The 18520-nt window shown below is 39.1% G+C and overlaps 1 protein-coding gene across 3 annotated transcripts; it reads left to right on the forward strand.

The window, feature by feature from the left end:
• The first annotated feature begins 7145 nt into the window (after positions 1-7145).
• Positions 7146-18418, forward strand: NEPRO (nucleolus and neural progenitor protein). Of its 3 annotated transcripts, none has more exons than XR_004287017.1 (9): positions 7146-7349; positions 8985-9139; positions 10736-10815; positions 11185-11316; positions 11748-11825; positions 12457-12818; positions 12993-13054; positions 14256-14467; positions 15548-15636. XR_004287017.1 is itself a non-coding variant. In XM_032348784.1 (9 exons), exons 1-9 carry the CDS (start codon positions 7247-7249, stop codon positions 18238-18240), a joined length of 1689 nt encoding a protein of 562 aa, XP_032204675.1. In that variant the 5' UTR covers positions 7146-7246; the 3' UTR covers positions 18241-18418. The 3 variants fall into 3 exon arrangements, 1 of the variants encoding a protein (XP_032204675.1); XR_004287020.1 differs by lacking the exon at positions 15548-15636 and adding an exon at positions 14657-14825; XM_032348784.1 differs by lacking the exon at positions 14256-14467 and adding an exon at positions 17778-18418 and having other exon boundaries at positions 15548-15801.
• The last annotated feature ends 102 nt before the right edge of the window (positions 18419-18520 follow it).

Raw genomic sequence — 18520 nt, forward strand, 5'->3', positions numbered from 1 at the left:
GGTGGATCCAGCTGCCATATAAAGAAGTGCAGATTATCCTACTGAAGAGAGTCTAGATAGAGAGATAGGTCCTAGAGGATGAGATGCCACATGAGACAAAGTCATATGGAAGAGAACCAAGGTCCCAGACAACATGTGTGAGCCCAGCTCATGCCCTGAAAGGAGAGAGACCCAGACATCCCTTCTCATTCTCATCCATTTGAGCCATGCCAGAGAGAGGGCCAAAATTGTAAGGCCATCTTGGGTCTTCTAGATCCAGTCCAACGACCTGTCACTAAGATCTTGATTGTTAAATAGCAATAGGTAACTGAAATTTGGACATTTAAATGTTTCCAAAGTTTTGTTACTGTAAATAACAGCAATGAACATCTTTTTACTGGCTTCCTTGTCTACCAAGGGAATCTATGTTGTTGAACTTGTTTAAGTCTGTAAATTGAATAAGAAGTCATGTCTCTCCATTTTGGTGCTCAAATGAGGTTTCTGGCCCCTGCTATACAGATGAAGCAATATTTCATTGGGCTGTAATCTATTGAATTTCCACAGACTCTATCATCAGTTAGCTACTACTTAAGATCCCTGCTAGTCAAAAACAATTTGATTACTATTTTCTTCCTGTTGTCTGTTATAGTAAATGCATCAATCTTGTCTCTTATAATTAATTGGTATCATGTGGCCTTCATTATTCTGGGAGCAGCTTTCAAGTGTGGTATCTTCCTATCATTGCCCAAGCCTACAGAATACAGCCATTACAGAGCTTTGTGAGGATACTGGTAGTACCTCATTAATGTATTTCCCAGTGCCTCAGTGCAGGGAGTGACTTTTAAGAGGACATAGTTGGGGGTGAGTGGGTGGATGAGTATAAAGATCACAGATTATATATCCATTCCATTATTCCAACCTCCCTAAGAATTTGGATTCCTCCTTCTACATCATGCCAGGAAATTGGACATCTTGCCTTTATTGAATATAAACCATATAGCCAAGTTCAAGTTTCAATCAACAAAGAAAATTGTCAGACATAGTTCTAACTGCAAAAATCTCTAGCAACTTGTATGATGAGACTCATATTGACACATTTGGTCCAATCCAGTGTTTCATATTCCATCTGCTTTAGTTTAATAACCTTAAAATCCACTATTACTTCTGTTTCTGTCACCAAAAATTAGCAACACTTTGCAAATATTTTGGAGTATAAACTATCTCTTTCCATGTCAAACTTTATATTTGTCTCTTGGAGTAAAATGAGATCCTACTTAAGGTATAGCTCTAGGGGTGATGGGAAGTGGTTGGGATGGGTCTTGAGGTTTTTATAGGTTCTTCACACAAGCTTCCTCAGCTTGGATAATTCCTATTCCAAGTCTGAAGAGTCCTTCTTGCCAATCAATGTCCTAATTCATATATATGAGACTTAAGAGTCAATAAATTCAATTTACTTTGGAATTATTCAACCAACAAAAGTAAATTTGGGGGGCACCTGGGTGGCTCAGTGGGTTAAGCCTCTGCCTTCGGCCCAGGTCATGATCTCAGTGTCCTGGGTTCGAGCCCCATATCGGGCTCCCTGCTTGGTGGGGAGCCTGCTTCCCCTCCTCTCTCTCTCTGCCTGCCTCTCTGCCTACTTGTGATCTCTCTCTCTCTCTCTGTCAAATAAATAAATAAAATATTTTTAAAAAAGTAAATTTGGGGTCAAGTTCAGCCCTGCAGTTATAAGAAATAAGTGATTCCTTCAGGGCCATCACAGAAGCTCTCTGATTCTCTATGACTTGAACAAAGAGTTAAAGATCTGAGCTTGTCATTTTTTGGTAGGCTCTCCAGGGCACTCAGAAGCATCATTGCTACCATAATAGTCATCTAGTGCTCTTGGGGCTTCAGAAGGCATTTCATCACAATCAGCCTCTGGTAATTAAGCATGACAGTACAGTACAGCATGGATTTATCATGTCCCCTTTCCTCTTGATAAGGAGCTACTGAGTTCAAAGGCTAAGGGACATGGCCAAACCAACCTTGTTCCATTTGAGGGGCTATTTTCCAGGAATACTTCTTGTTCTAAGTATCATAATAGTCAGAATCCATTAATAAGACAGATTCAAACTACCTATTTCACCAGAGAGAATTTAACATAAGGAACTGGTTAAATAGGTGTTGAAGAACTGAAAAGCATATATGCAAAAGCAGTTACAAATCCTGGAGCTGAAAAAAACAAGGGGGAAGAGTTAAGGGATATCAGAATGTAGACTTTTGGAGGAAGGGATATGCAGAATTGGGACCAAAATTTTTAGCAGAGAACACCATCCAGGTGCTGCTACTACCTTTGAGGGGTCAACAAGTTCTGCTAGTGTGTCAAAAGTCAGGGAATAGAACCAACTGCCATTACCCAGGATAAAGAGCTATTGCAGAGTGATACTGTTAGAAAGAAAGGAGCAAACAGGAAGGAACAAGCCCCTTTTCTCCTCTTTCTGCCTTTCAACCTCCCTCTAGCAGTCCATGTTGATGTAACTACCAGCTGGCAAAGATGATTTGGTTTTGCACTGCCCCAGCCATAGAATCACAGAGGAAAGTATAGAAGGGTAGGACTGAAGCTGAGAGCCCATAGTAAGATGCATAATAGAAAGCATGTATCTCTAAATATACTGTTGTGTGTGTAGAGCATGGGCACATGTGCCTGTGCTTGCACACACACACATCCTAAGGCCCTGGTATACACTATTTTGGCATTAAAATATTTTTTCTTATTATAATATTAACACATATTTCTTTCCTTATTTTCCTTTCCTTTAAATAAAAAATACACATAAGCTCATAGAAGAAGAAAAGATGTACTCCATTGCTGGAAAGATAATCATTGTTAACACCTTCATTTAGATCCTTCTAGACCTTTTTTTCAATGTATGGGTGTGTATTCTTTCATGTAATTGTATTATACATGTCGTTTTTTAAGCTCCTTTTAAAAACACCTTACCGTATCACCAAAAATTGCTCACATCAATACATATTTATTTATTTACAACTGTGGGTTTCAAAACTGTTCCTCGAAGTGTCTTTATAACACTTAATGGGAAGGCCTTGCATTCTACCATATACCTCAAAAACTAATTTCACTTTTACTTGTTTTAGATATTTGATTTTTGTGGGGAAAAAAATTCAACTACCAAAATATTAGAAACCAACTGATTCATCATGTAAGTATTAAAAATTTTCCATTTTTATGAAAACAACAAAGGTTAACTTTGTATCTAAATTTTTGTCCTAGTAACATGGGACACCATGCTTTTTAATCTTTTTACTCTGATAACAACTGAAAATCATTTTAACTGGTATTTCTTGGATTACTAATGAGATGGCCAGGGTTTTGTTTATTTGATGGTCATTTGTATCTGTGGCAGTCTTTCTTTACAGATTCTAAATTTTCCAAGCATGGCCTTAAAACCTTACTTTCTGTCTAATGTACAGAGTCCATGTCTCTTCCATTTACCCACCCTCCCCCAGTTCAAGGAAGCTCTGACTTCAAATATCCACCGCTCACAGGCAACCCCATTTCCCTGTCCTCTACTTTTGGTAATGAGAGCCAGTCCTCCTCACAGACTACACAGATGCTTTTGCTCTGGTGTCCCTCATCCTCCTAGCACCCCACCCTAAATGTCTCCATATCTAAAGCTATTTTTATTTTTCTTCCTGACTTGGACCATAAAGGCTTTTTTGATCTTTAAGTCAACCTCTTTACCTGAATATTTGATCCTATCCTTGTCTCCTCTGGGATATAGTATGGTACCTGGCAAACAACTGATGCTCAAAAACTTTATGGAGTGGATAATGGGTCTTGTTCTATTAATTTTCTCCCCTCTATCTCCATGATATGGCTAGCTTCTCTAACTCTTTGGCTCTTTTCCTTTACCCTATATGTGAGCAAGTAATTTCCTGTCCGTGATAGTCAATTTTGTGTATCAATTGGGCTAGGCTATAGAACCCTGTTACTCAGTCAAACACAAGTCTAGGTGTTTCTGTGAAAGTATTCTGTAGATGGGACTGTCAGCTACGATCAGTTGACTTTATGTACAAGAGATTATTCTGGGAAATCTGGGTAAACCCAATCCAATCAGTTTAGAAAGTCCTAAAAACAGAACTGAGGTTTCTCTGAAAATAAGAAGGAGGAAGAAATCCCATTTATAGATAATAGTAGCTACAGCTCCTGACTGAGTTTTTCGCCTGCTCTTGTTGGCCTGCTGTTATGGATTTCAAACTTGATTATCAAGCCCCAAAATTGTGCAAGCCAATTTCTTTCAAAAAATCCCTTTAAAAATTTACATATATATATATATATATATATATCCTATTGATTCTGTTTGAACAGTGGAACCCTGATATACTATCTTAAAATGAGAACCAAAACAATACCCTATTACAAGTTAAATGGTCTCCCCTTTTTAATCTAACCTTTAAAAAATATTATCCTATATTCATCATCTCTATATTCCTCCCTTTGCAATCACACTTTGAGCTATAGTTCCATTTACTCAACTGGTGAATTGGCCATATACTTGTGGACAGCCTGTGGGTGACTTCAAACTTAATACATCAAAAGTTATCTCATTATCCTTGCCACCTACCTAAATCTGTTCTACTTTTGAATGCTACATCAAAAACTCAAAGCAAAAATCTAAAAGTCATGCTAGACAACTCAATATCTAAATACCAGACATTTAAATAAGTTCTACTATTCATCTTCAGTGCCTATGTTTGAATCCAGGCTATAATCGTGTCTTGCCTGTTTGCAACAGATTCCTTTACCTCCTTATGCCCAGTCTCATCTCCTTTAAATCTGTTCTTCAGGGTGCTCTTTGATACAAGGTGACCAAAATTGTCCTGCCTAAGACTCAGAGACTCCTTTATCAGCTACAGCAAGGGCTCCCCAATCCAAACTACCATCAAAAGGAGCTTTTAACAAAACAAAGATTAGAGACGTACTCATACCTAATGAGTAAAATTTTCCAAAGTGGGGCCTGATAGTTTCTATTGTTTAAAAGCTAACTAGGTTAATTATGATGAGCCAGTTTGGGGAACCACCAGCCTTCAGGGTAAAATCCAAGTTCTGCCCAGAATCTGACACCACCACTCCCAGCTTCACCCCTCAGCACATATCATGCTCCAGCAATACTGACCCAGGACTAGTGCTTCTTCCAACCCATGTTGTTTAACATCATTCTGTCAGGGATGTCCTTCTTCCCTTATCTGTCTGAGAAATTCCTTATCATCTTTTAAAAACTCTATTCAAGCATTATCTAGTCCCTTATTCAACCAGTAAATATTGACAAATTTTATACATTAAATATGTGTGGTTCTCTTATAGTAATTATACCTCAGTAAAGTTATTAAAATTTATTCAGGTTCTACTAGATGCCAGGCTCTCAGCTAAGCACTAAGATATAAAGATTAGTGAACTATATTGGTTAGTATTGCCTTCAGTAAGCTCATATGCCATTGAAGAAGACATACAAATACAACTTAGTGAGAGTGTCTATGGTAACTGAATAATGGCTCCCCAAAGATGTCCATATCTTAATCCTCAGAATCTGTGACTATGTTACCTTACATTGCAAAACAGTTTCTGCAGATGTGATTAAGTTAGAGATTCTGAGATGGGATGCTTATACCAGGTTATTTTGGTGGGCCCAGTGTAATCACCAGGGTACTTCTAAGCAGGCAGGAGGATGAGAGAAAGAGAACATGGAGGGAGACTGGAAGATGCTATGTTACTGGTTTTGAAAATGGAAGATGGACACATGAACAAAGGACTGCAATGCAAGTAGCCTTTAGAAACTGGAAAAAGTAAATGAATCCTCCACTAGAGCCTCCAGAAGGATCCAGTCCTGCCAACTGTAGTCTGGTGGGATCCATTTTGGATTTCTGACCTCCAGAAATATGTCTTTTAAGCAACTAAGTTTGTAATGATTTATTACAGCAGCAATAGGGAGCTAATACAGAGGCCAATTCAAGGCACAATGGTAGTATATAAAGGGGTCTCTATATCAAGTTATGGACTGGGGATGGGAAGCTCAGGAAGAATTACTCAGAGGTGATGACACCAGAGCTGAGGGAGACTGTATTTCGGAGCAATGATCCAAGTGAGGGATTAGTATTTGTAAGGCTTGTAGGAAGAGCATGGCCAAGTGCTTCAACAGGGCAAGGCCACTTGTATTAAACAGTATTAATTCTGGTAAGAGTAAATATGGTCTCCCCTTTTTAATGCCAGGCACTGTTCTAAAGCACTATACAATCCTAAGGTAGAGACTATAATTTTTATTTTACCTACAAGGATACTAAGGTTTGGAGGAGTTACATAACTTTCCTGAGGTCACAGAGCTAGTAAACGGCAGAGCTAGAATGAGAACCTTAGTGGTCTGTCTCCAAAACCCACGGACTGCCTCTTTTATACACTACAGTGAATGACTTTCTCAAGTAAGGTAGTGTCAGTGTGGCTGAAGATAAAGACTCTATGAGAAAGTTATTAACGAGGTGAGGATCAGCAGAGCTGGTGATACCGTCATGTCTTAAACACTGACAGAGGATGGGGTTGATGGAGAGAGTCAGATGGTCTCTAAGTTTCTTTGATGTGATCTCGGTTTTGCTGTTGGTGGAGCTAGAGGAAACTTCCTTGGCGGTCTTGGACAAAAGAAATCTCTTCTGTGTTTCAATTGCCACGCCGTTTATTGTTGATGAAGATAGAGGAAACTTCCTTGACTGTCTTGGACAAAGTAAATCCCCTCTTCTGTGTTTCACATGCCACACCTTCCATAAACCTCTTTATTTAATTTCTTCCGTTCTCCCTAATGTCTGATACGGAGACAGGGGTAGGGGTGTATGGGTAACCTCAGTTTCTACATCTGTAAAATGCCTTGACGTTAATTTCAAACTTCCCTGTGTGGGAGCCTAAATCCAACGCAGATTCCTCCCCCCTTCGGCGATTCTGATTAAGCAGTACTGGGACTGCTCCCTAGCTCCCAACCCCAAACTCCCCCCAAATGCTTCTGATAACCGGCCAAGCGTTGGTGACCAGAGTCCGGACGACCATCCTCTCCAGTCCGCTGTATTTGGCACACCATTCGAGAAGGTCCCGCCCCCACCACTGGGCCCCGCCCCAGCCCCACCCCTTGTCCTCTCCCTCCCCCAGATTTCCTCTCTTCTCTCCTCCCTCAGTCGCTTCTTTAGGTCTCGCCGAGCTCCGCCCTTCCGCGCCCCTCCCCGACCTCCCGAGATGGCTACGGTGCGGCCGGGCCTGGAGCCGTGGAACCGCGTGAGAATCCCGAAGGCGGGGAGCCGCAGCACAGTGACCATACCGGACCCCGACGCAGCTCTGGGTGAGCGAAGGGCCCGGAGAACCGCAGACGCTTCCGGAGGCGGCGTCCGGCCGGGCCGGCGCACGTGCGCGGTGGGGGCGGGACTTCCTGAGCCCTCGGTCCCGAGTTTGCTAGGGATTTTGTAGGGGCTCTGGTTTGCTTTGGAATCCTTCACTAAACCCACTGTGCCCACGGCACGCCATGCCTGGAGCGACGGACGCCCAAGGCCCGGCCCCGCTCCCAGGGGAGCGGAGAGAGGTGGACGCCCCTGGCGTCTGGGAGAAGTGCTGCCTGGAAAGCCTGGGCTCCCTCCGGCCCCCAGCAGCCCCCTTCACCCTGCAGTCTGTATCCTGATCTCTTAGGAAGGCGCAGGGGCACTCTGTGTTTACACGGCAGTCCGCATCTGTATTACGGGTTAGGATTAGTGCTCCCTGCCTATCACCGGTTGTCGAAAGCGTCTAATGATGTCATTAGGGGAAAGTGCTCTTTAACGTGTTTTATCCGTGGTACGGCTGTTTTCAGGCAGGAGGGCCCAGTAGTTAGGAGCGTGCCTCAGGAGCCAAATTGGGTTTGAATCCTGGCACTTCGCTCTGCTGGAGGTGGGCAGGTTGGGGGGTGTCGTTATTTAACCTTTCTGTGCTCAGCTCATTTTCACATGCGGATAAACATAGAACCTGCCTCAGAGGGCTGTTTGGAGGAAGAGGTACAGTTAGAAAGCATTTGGAACAGTGCCTGATACGGTAAATGGACACTTAAGTGATAGTTAATTTTAAATACCACCTATCTAATCACATCCTCCTCACCATCCATCCAACCTGCGCAATTTATAATCTTCCTCTTCCTCTATTAAAAAATTCTTTAACAGGATTCTGTTAGGCCTGGAAATTCAGCAACTCCCCATTCTCAAAGCAGTCCTTTCTGGCTTCACATAGTTGGGACAAAATAAAGTTCTCCCTGTTCTGTAGTAATCTGCCTTTGTAGTCCGTCCATCTGGGATGCTAGTGCTTCCCTTAGTGACACAGAGACATTACCTCCATCTTCTACTTCACAGCTTTTCAGACTAGGAAGCTGTTATATCATTCTGAGCACCCCATGTTCAGTCAAACATTGATCAAGTAGTGTAACTTTCAGTTACATTACATTATGGTTACATACATTACATAACAGTTGGCACAGTTGTTTCTCTTACCTGAATGTATTCTTACCTGAAAGTAGTACACTCATACCACACCTTTGCTTTTAAGAGTATATCCATTCTGCCTTGCTTATGTACATAACAAAATAGGGGATTTAGGGGATTTAGAGAAGCATAGAACAGGTACCCCACCATCAAAGTACTTAAGGTAAGTGTACACCAAATGACTGCAAAGTATTCGTATGAAAGATTCTTAAAAATCATAATAAAATGTGATACGAAGATACGTGTTATTGTTTAACAGATGTCCTCTTAATGATTTCTAGACTTTGTATCATCGGTCACCATTTTCCATCTTCTCACATACTTAAAATTGTTAATAGTGTTCTTGTTGTTAAAGCTGATTATATTAATTTGTTCTTAATCCCCTTAATAAGGGAAGATGTTTCTTCAGAGGATTTTTACATAATAAATTTCACATAGAAATACATACTAAGTTTTATTAAATATCTCTGGTTTAGACCTTTGTGTTGCAGCTGTAATTAGAGAATGCTGTCTTGTTACACTGTCACTGAAGAACCAAATCTTAGATGCAGAGACAGATGTGCTATGTGCAGTCCTTTACAGCAATCACAACAGGATGGGCCGCCACAAGCCCCATTTAGCCCTCAAACAGGTAAGGAGGAAGCCCTGCGTTTACGACTCAACATGTTTGCTTGATGAAAATGAGATTGCACTGCCACTTAATATTTTGTTATTATGGGAAACCCAGTCAATTACTTGTGACTTCATAGATCATCAGTCCACAGTTGCATGTGGGATTTCATTTTTTTTTTTCTTGAAACCATTTCAAAGAGCAATTTATTTAGAAAGGTACTATGTTTAATTCTTTTCCAGTCTTGCTTCTAATGGGTAATTTTTATGAAAAATTCCATTATATATAACATAATAAATTACAGTACTTTTGCCTAGTTCACAGATACAGTGATTTGAGCAAGACAAAGTGTTGCATTAAGAAACAATTTCCTAATCATAATGAAAATCCTAAAATCATAAAAAGAACAAAGTTGTGGTTTATATATTATATAATATAATATCTATTATATTATAGGGCATATAATCTAATCAGTAATATTTAGACTAAATAGCTGTATAACAAGTTTTGGGAAGTGGTTTCTGTAATATTTAGAGTTTAAGACACAGTTGGGCCCTCTAGTTTAGGGACTACCCTATACAGACAAGTCTCCTAAGCTGGATTCCTTATAAGGTCATAAATTCATTCACCTTATTAATTCTGCAGGTATTTTTTGTAAGTTCTATGTGCCAGGCATTTTGCGTGGTGCTCGGAATACAGGGGTGAAACAGACATATTCTCTAAATTTACAGATTTGTACCCTTTGGTTTTTTTCTACTCCCATTACTTAAGGCAAAAAGAATGGAGATTTCTTCATCAAAGAAAGATCTGGGAGTGTGTGGTCCTTCCCTAAGTTTTCTTCGCTGGGGCAGCTTTTTATTTCCTTATGAGTCTTTTACTCCAAAACCAAACCTGAATGTATTTCATGTTGAACATATCAGATCGAACCTCTTTTTCCTCCTGGCTTCCAAGCTATGAATAATTATCTATCAGAAAAATTGGGTGTTCTGTTTTCTCTGCATCTTCCTTTTAGGTATCTCTCCCATTCAGTCCATTGACCAGTCAAAACTTTCTCTGAATCTAGACCCTTCTTTTAGTTCTGCATCTTCTTTCTTCAGAACTTGTCAACATTTAGTTGTCTTGCTATCCTAATTGATTCTTCCTCAACTCCAGTTTTTCCTCTATGCTTGCATGTTCTATATGCCAAAGCCAGGGTAATCATCCTAAAACAAGGTTTGATATTTTTAATGGTTCTCCATTGTCTTCTGAATAAAGGTGAAACCTCTTAGCTTTACTATCTTGTTTAAGTAGTTTCAAGATTAGAAAGCATGTTTTTCAGAAAAATCTTGAGAATAATCTCATACTTACTTTGGTGCCCTTTAGAGCATCAGTGACATCCTGACATATAGTAAATTCCTAGTTATAAACTGATTTGAGAAATATGTTTGGCTGGGTTAATTTCAATCTTTAAGTAGGGGCAGCTGTTTTTGGGCTACACATTACTTTACCCTAAAATGAAGGTATTCTCTTGTGTTGAGTGTATTTCCATACTTTGAACTTTTCCATTTCTTTGCTTTTGTGATCCTATCAGTGGCCATGTTTGTGTGATATAAATTTGAGCTGTTCTTCCCCTTTCAGGTTGAACAATGTTTAAAACGTTTGAAAAACATGGATTTGGAGGGTTCAATTCAACATCTGTCTGAGTTGTTTTCTTCCAAGTAAGCGGGCCAGTGGCTTTGTAATGGTCTGTGTGGTGGGCTGGGAACTCATGGTCTTCAATGTGATCTCCATTGGACTTCTTTGCTTGGTGTTGGGATACAACCCAACTGGGGAGTTTTACAAATTTTGTTTTAATAAAGGGCACCTCGTATTTGTGATAATCTCTCCTCTGTTGGTTTGTGGGAGGGACTAGCAGGACACTAAACTCTGGGTCAAGATAGATTATATTGAAACATTGTTGTCAGTCAACTCCAGTGAGGAGCTTCCAGCTCATCTGTGCTTGAAAATAGCTGTGTAAGTGCTTCACTAGTAATGAAGTTTAAGAATGAAAATAACAGAAAATAACATTCTTTTCCATTTTTGTGAAGTGAAAATCAGCCTGTAAATACCAAGGCATGTGTCATTCCTAGCCAACCAGTGGTTGAGCTGGTGCTCATGAAGATTTTGGGAGCCTGCAAGTTGTTACTTCGCTTCTTGGACTGTTGCTGCAAGACATTTCTGTATCCTTGATCAACTGAAATGCTTTCCTCTGAATTGGAATTCTTTGGATATATTTAATTCGTATTTCTGTTTGAAAGCTACGAGGTTATAGGAAGGAGGTTATAGGAAGTTATAATGTATGTTTAAAATTTTGCATCTTGGCCTTTTCCTAGGAATTGCCTGATACAGCCATTGCCAGAGACTGTCAGTCTCCATCTAGCATGTATTATCCTAAGGGCACTGACAGTTAGAAATTCTACATCATAGAAGCTAAATATTGAGAGCTCTGGAAGAGTGCATATTACTTTAAGTTTCCGTGACTGAAATAGAACATTTTAAGGCTTTAATTTCTTCAAGAAAATTCTATTTCCCATCTGTTTTTTTTGTAAACGTAACTTGCAAAATTCAGATTACTTTGGTTTTGTTTTCCAACTTTAACTTGATTCTCCAGCTTGACTGTGAAGCACCTAGGCTTGCAAGAATTCATTATTTTAAACCTTGTGATGGTTGGGCTGGTGAGCAGGTTATGGTATGTATGTATATAAAATCCTTCATTTCTTTTTCATCTAACTCAGCCTAGGTTTTCATATTTCTTTTCCTGTGGGATGCTGATGGTGCAGGGGTTCTGTTTCTTCACTTGATTCCTGTTTTACTTGTGGTGAATTGGGAACCTAAATGTTCACGGTTAGGTCTTTGATGTCTCTCAGGTATTATTTGGGTCTCTCAAGTATTATTTGCAATCATCTTGTTTATTCTGCTTATTCTTAGAGGTGATAAGATTAGAATGAATAACAGCTAACTTATTATTCTTTTCTGTAATGGAAATAGCTTTAATTTTTGCTTCTTTTAAGACATTCCAAAAGAACAGAGATGATGTAGAGAATCTGAAACTTGCCTAAAATCTCACCATGTAGCTAAAACCATACATATCCTTTGAGACACCTTCCCGTTGAGTACTTTATTTAGTTTTAAGTAACATTTTGTACTTGGGTTTTTCTGCTTGGGCTGGACTAATCTCGCTCTTCGCAAATATGTGCTAGAGGATTTTTAATCTATAGTGACAGACTGATACTTATTTTCAGCTTTGAATCTATTGTGGTTATTACATAAGCTGCAGATTATAATTGCTTGCTAATTCATGACTTCCTGTCTTTTTCTAGGGTTCTCTATAAAGGTGTTTTGAAAAGGCTGACGTCTTTATATGAGCCATTGTTCAGATTGCTTCAGCAGGTCTCTAGGATTCAACCACTGCCTTACTTCAAAGATTTTACTTTTCCTTCTGATATTGCTGAGTTTTTAGGACAGCCCTATTTTGAGGTCTTTAAGAAAAAAATGCCTACAGCTTTTGCAGCTAAAGGAGTAACTAAACTGTTAAATAAACTGTTTTTAACAAAAGAGCAATCACCAAGGTTTAACCAAGAAACTATACTCAGAATTTCCAAAAAAGCTAAACAAATGAGGATCAATACACAGAATAATGTGGATCTTGGACAGCCAATAAAGAATAAGAAAGTTTTCAAAGGTAATTTACTTTTACATAGCACAGACTTTTACAAGTCCCTTTATTTCTTTTGTAGTAATTTGGCAAGAAATGTCATATACTTAAGAATTTGATTTGAAAATAGTATGCTAATAGTATGAAAATAGCATGATATTGAAAACAGTTTTTGTATCCGTGGTCTCTCCATTTCTACAGAAAAGTCATCAGAATTTGATGTGAGAGCTTTCTGCAAACAGCTGAAACACAAAGCTACTCAGGTTTGTCTGGCTTCTATTACTATGGCTTATGATTTCTGCTAATTTGTGGAATAGATACCATTTACCAAGGGCAGAGATTGAGTCTCTGTTTTTATCCCCAGCTCTCAGCTTAGTGCCACCTTAGTTTTCCTCCTAAGCTTCTGAATGAATAGAGGCCCAAGGGACTGAGTGCATCCAGTAAATTCAGGTTATAGAATGTCTTCAAAAACATTTTACTCAGAGTTTTGCTAGAATTCTAAAGTGTCTCTAGGATCCATTGTAGGTGTAGGATTATGTTAAGGGTATGAGCTTTGGCGGTGCCTGGGTGGCTCAGTCAGTTGAGCGTCTGTCTCTTGATTTTGGCTCAGGTCATGATCTTGGCATCCTGGGATTGAGCCTCACATTAAGGCTCTGCACTCAGTGTGGAATCTGCTTATCCCTTTCCCTCCCCCTCTGCTTCTGCTCCCTGCACATGCTCTCTCTCTCTCAAATAAATGAATAAAATCTTAAAAAAAAAAAAAAAAAAAAGAGTATGAGCTTTGCAGTGAGACAGAAATGGTTTGAGTCCGGGCTTTAGTTGGTACTAGCGGTGTGGCGTTATGTAAGTTTCTTGACCTGCCCATACCTCTGTTTTCTAATACAGTATGCCCCCCATAGAGTTATGCAGTTTCCATGCATGTAAAGTCTTCAGCACAGAGTCTGGAGTATGGTTAAGCACTTCACTGTGGTCAGATGTTATTAACTACTCTCATCGTTACTGTCATCCTCATCTTTCGTCAGGAGGCTTCTCTTTCTTTCCCGGTTAGGCTTCAAGCTTTAACATGATCCCTCTTAGTCATTGTCTGTAAATTCTGTTCTGGACCTAGCAACAGATAAATACATCAGTGTTACCCACTTTCATGTGGTAACTACTTGACTTCTTTTATCATCTGTCCCCAGATTGTTTTCTCCTGGTGTCCTACATGGATATCTTCTTTTCTATTTAAGAATTCTTAATTATTTTTGATAAATCAGAGTTCTTTCTTGAATGTTTACAAGGATTCTAGCTTGGATTTATATTCTGTCCAATTTATGAGTTCTAGAGGGAGGAATCATCATAGCCCTAATAATAGCTAATATGTATATTGCATTTACTCTTGAAATGCTTTATGTGTGTTAATTCCTACAATCCTTGCAAAAGCCCTGTTAGGCTGGTGCTATTATTATTGTTTCCATATTTCAGGTGAGAAAATTGAGGCTTAGAAAGGACAAGAAACTTGCTTAGGCCGCACCGCAAGTATGGGGCAAAGCTGGGATTTGAACACAGACAGTTTGGTTTCACAGTCTTTGTTCTTTATCATTATATCAGTCCCCCAAATCGTTTTGTCAACTCTGTCTCAAGAACTATGGCTCTCTGACCCTTGAAAATTCTGCAGTACATCTATCTGTTCCTGGGTGAGCTGGTTTTAAAGCCGTTTGGTTGGTCCCCAGTCCCTATTCATGACTAATCACAGTTTTAACAGTTAGCACTAACATGCTCAGCTTGCTTCTAAGGTCAAATTTCTTTTATCAGTTACCAACACTAAGTATTGATAGTTCTCGACTTTTATATTTTCTACTACTTTTTAATGTTTTTCTTGAAAGTGAGAAATTGGGAGCAGTTTTGAATGAAAAATGAAAGCAGATCTAGTAAGTGGCATATTTTTGTAAACAATGAAGGCTGGTATAATTCAGACTTTACTTAACATAGAAAGATGGGGTTTGAAGAGACACATCAAAAGATGGCTGAATTGGAAGTGTTGCTCAGTTAAGCATTTTTTTTTTTTTTTCAGTTAAGCATTTTTAACACACATTCAGCATCATCCCTTTGTGCGTTTTCAGTAACATTTTTGACCCATCATTGAGGAGTAACTTGGTATAGATGTCAAGGGAAAGGGCTCTTCAGTGATTTTTCTTTTCCCTACCAGATAGACCTTGACTAATATTTATTCAGTTTCATTCTTATGTATAGATTAAATAGCTGTATGTGTTAGAATATTTGTATTATGGTTCGCATCTGAATTCAGTTATAGATGGGGTCTGTTGTTGCATAGAGGAGGAAAAAAATCTCGTGTTAGTAGCAGTGGATAAAAAAATTAAGTTTTTTAAAAAATTTAAATTCAACTAGCCAACATTAGTTAACCAACATTAGTTTCAGATGTTGAGTTCAGTAATTGATCAGTTGCATGTAACACTCATTGCACATCACATCACATGCCCTCCTCAATGCCCATACCTAGTTACCCCAATCCTGACCCACCTACCCTCTAGCAACCCTCAGTTTGTTTCCTACAGTTAAGAGTCTCATGGTTTGTCTTCCTCTCTGATGACTTCCCATTGTTTTTTAAGACAAAGGAAAGCACAGTGAGCTTTAAAAGTTTTCCTTCTTTTAAAAAGACATTTTCTAATTTTCATAGGGGGTCAGCTTTTCTCTGGTTATATATTTGCAAGTCAGTAGGAAATCCAATATATTTTTCTCACCTTTCCATATTTCAGGAGACCAACTTAAAATGTTCTCAGTCCAAACTAAAGGCAACCAAACATTCTTCTCAGAAAGCAACAGGAACTCCCTGTGCCAAAAGTTTTGTGCAGAGATTTCGAGAGGCTGAGAATTTCATTCAACTTTCTGAAGAAATCCGAACAGCAATTTTGTGGTGCAGAAGCAAAAAACTCAAGGCTCTGGCCTCCTTTCTGGGTAACAAACTTCTTAAAAGTAACCGGCTTAAACATGTGGAAGCTCAAGGGTGTAGGTAGGTATATAATAAGAATTCCATTCCTTTATTTTTTCTGTTGTTATGTAGGGCAAAAGTATATATATATTCAAGTTAGCTTTCTGAAAAATGGGATAGCCCCCCTAGGGGGGCTAAAAGAAGAATCTATTCAAACTGCAGTTTTGTTTGCTTTTGTTGGTCACAGCTGTCTCACTGGGAAGAAGAAAGTTAACTTGGTTAATTAGATTTATTCATTTATATTCTTCACCATTCCATTTGTTCATTCAGAAAGCCTTAGGAGTGTTTGTGGTATGCTAAGCCAGGGGATGCATTGTGTAAGACGGACTTAATCCTCATGGAGCACTAGCTCTCACTCCTGCTCTGGTAGGAGAGACAGCCAGTCTCCCCACAGCTTCAGGGCAGCAGGATGAGGGTGTGAGAGCAGAAGTACACACACCAGACTCTGGGCTTAGGGTTAGGTAATGTTTGTTTGTGAGTGCCACACTCTCCATGTATTGATTTCTTCCTTTCCCTCTGGTTCTTAGGTTAACAGAACTGCTTAAGGGTGGTTATCTTTGATTGTGAGTCAGTATTACTTGAAGCATTATAATGAAGTCAGATGCCTTAGGGTTTTATATTTTTATTGAAAAAATAATAGATGCCCGTCATAACAATTTTAGACAAAAAAGGCTGTAAAGATCAACAAGAACAAGTTTTGATTGAGAGCTGTGGGAGAAGTTAAATATTCCTAAGGAAAGAATTGTTGGAAGGGTTTCTACATTAAGGTCCTTTAAAGAACTGTAGCCATCTAAAAATGATCCATTCTAGGGTGGAACTCAGCCTGAGATGGAGAAGGGGTAGAAGAGACAGAGATGATAACAACTAAGAGTTAGTGAGAAGGGTAACAAAGTGGTATTTGGTTAAACCATTATTCCCTACCCCACAAAAAACCTGCTCTTTTGTACTGTTGTTTTGCTGTTTCAGTATTCTGTAGTATGTTTAAATTTGCATAATGTCCATAGCTCTCTGAGGTAGGCAGTATTATTCCCATTTTGTAGCTGAGGATATAGGGGATTTTGTTCAGATTGTTACATCTGGAGATCTAGAACTCAATTCAGATCCTCTGATTCTTCTGTTTGCATATTTTTCTATTTCCATTTTAATTAAGAGGTACACTTACCCTCTCCCCACTTAAAAGTTACCACTTAGAGTAAGACAAGAAAAGCTTTTGGAAACTGGTCTTGAATCACTACATTATAAAGGCTTCCTCAAAGTTATATATTTATTTAAAAAGAAAAAGGGGGAGTGACGGGGTAGAAGTTACAGATCCGTGCTAATCTTTTGAAATGTAACACAGTGAGGCAGTTAGCAAGTGCATTACAAGACAATGTAATGTACCTTGTCACAGTATACCTTATTCAGAAGCAAAGCACCTAAAATAATCAGCAATTTGAGTTCTGAATTCTCACACTTGAGGAAGATATATGAATCACAATTAGGGCAGCCCAGGGTATCAGGTGGTCTACGCCAGAAGCTCTGTCTTCTCATTCTTAGGTAAACTCCGTCTCTGACTTTGATTCCTTTTCCCTTGTTCACTCCCTGCTACAACATGAAGTTACTTATCCAGATAGATTAATGCATCCAGGCGGATGTTCTGTTTGTGATACATCCTTTCCCCAGCTCCACTCCTGTTACATTAAGAACAGTTTGGCGGTTATCAGGGAGCTACCTGACAGCTACCTTGCTAGGCAGTTGTAGGAGGTACTTCACTTAGGGAACAAAATGGGGACATACTTGGCTATAATCTGAATCAGAGGGAAACTCTGCTCTGAAAACACAGATTTGGGTTGAAGCTCCTGTTTATTTTTTGTGATGATTCTGGGGTTGTACACAGTTATAGGACCTCTATACAGTTTTGTGTACTTTTAGGAGTTGACAAAAAGGGAGACAAAAGTTTTTGAAAATGTCTTTCTGTGTCTTAATCCCAGATTTTGCCTTTCTCTTGTCCTTTAAAGTTTGCCAAAGAAATTAGAGTGCATAAAAACATCTGTTTGCAACTGCCTTCTTCGTGGCTCAGGAATCAAAACTTCAAAGCGTCATGTGAGACGAAGAAGATCTCAGAATAGATTTTTACTGGAACAGAGGAAACTACAGAGAAAGTTGCAGTTAACTCTTTCAAAAGAAATTCAGCCATCCCCTCAAGAGACTCAGAATGCTACAGATAGCAGTAAATGGAGACTCTCGCACTATACAGTTCAGAGAACTGATCTCTCCCCTAACAGTAAGCTTCTCCTGAGTAGCAGAATTTCAAATCCTGTCATACAAACTAAAGAGAAACAAATTCATGAAAACCTTACAGGAAGCAATGAAAATGAAACTGATTCATGGACAATACTGCAAATGAACAAACATAATACATCAGGAACCATTAAGGAGACAGATGACATTGATGATATTTTTGCTTTAATGGGAGTTTAGATGCTCATTTGTGAGACATTTAAGTACTTAAACTGATCTGGTGTCCTGCTGTTTTTTGTGGAACTGCTGAAAAAAAAATCTGGAAAGACTTGGAAGTACCACTTGGACTCATAGAGGAGCTGCTTTAGTGTAACATTGTACAGCAGTTCATTTCAGTTCAATAAACATTTATAGTAGCTCTGTGTCATTTAACTGACAAGTATTTGAATATTAAATAGTCAAATTTTGAATCTGACTTTGTGCCAGGGGTTTAGATGAAAAAAGAAATCTACCATATCCT

Source organism: Mustela erminea, chromosome 1 (genome assembly GCF_009829155.1).
Source record: "Mustela erminea isolate mMusErm1 chromosome 1, mMusErm1.Pri, whole genome shotgun sequence".
Lineage (NCBI taxonomy): Eukaryota > Metazoa > Chordata > Mammalia > Carnivora > Mustelidae > Mustela > Mustela erminea.

What these genes read in the sequence shown, in the direction of transcription:
- NEPRO (XM_032348784.1), top strand. Translation starts at nt 7,247, where the DNA reads ATGGCTACGGTGCGGCCGGGCCTGGAGCCGTGGAACCGCGTGAGAATC. An exon ending in TGTTGCTGCAAGACATTTCT is followed by an intron (nt 11,317 to 11,747) that starts GTATCCTTGATC and finishes TTGATTCTCCAG; the next exon opens with CTTGACTGTGAAGCACCTAG. An exon ending in GAATAAGAAAGTTTTCAAAG is followed by an intron (nt 12,819 to 12,992) that starts GTAATTTACTTT and finishes CCATTTCTACAG; the next exon opens with AAAAGTCATCAGAATTTGAT.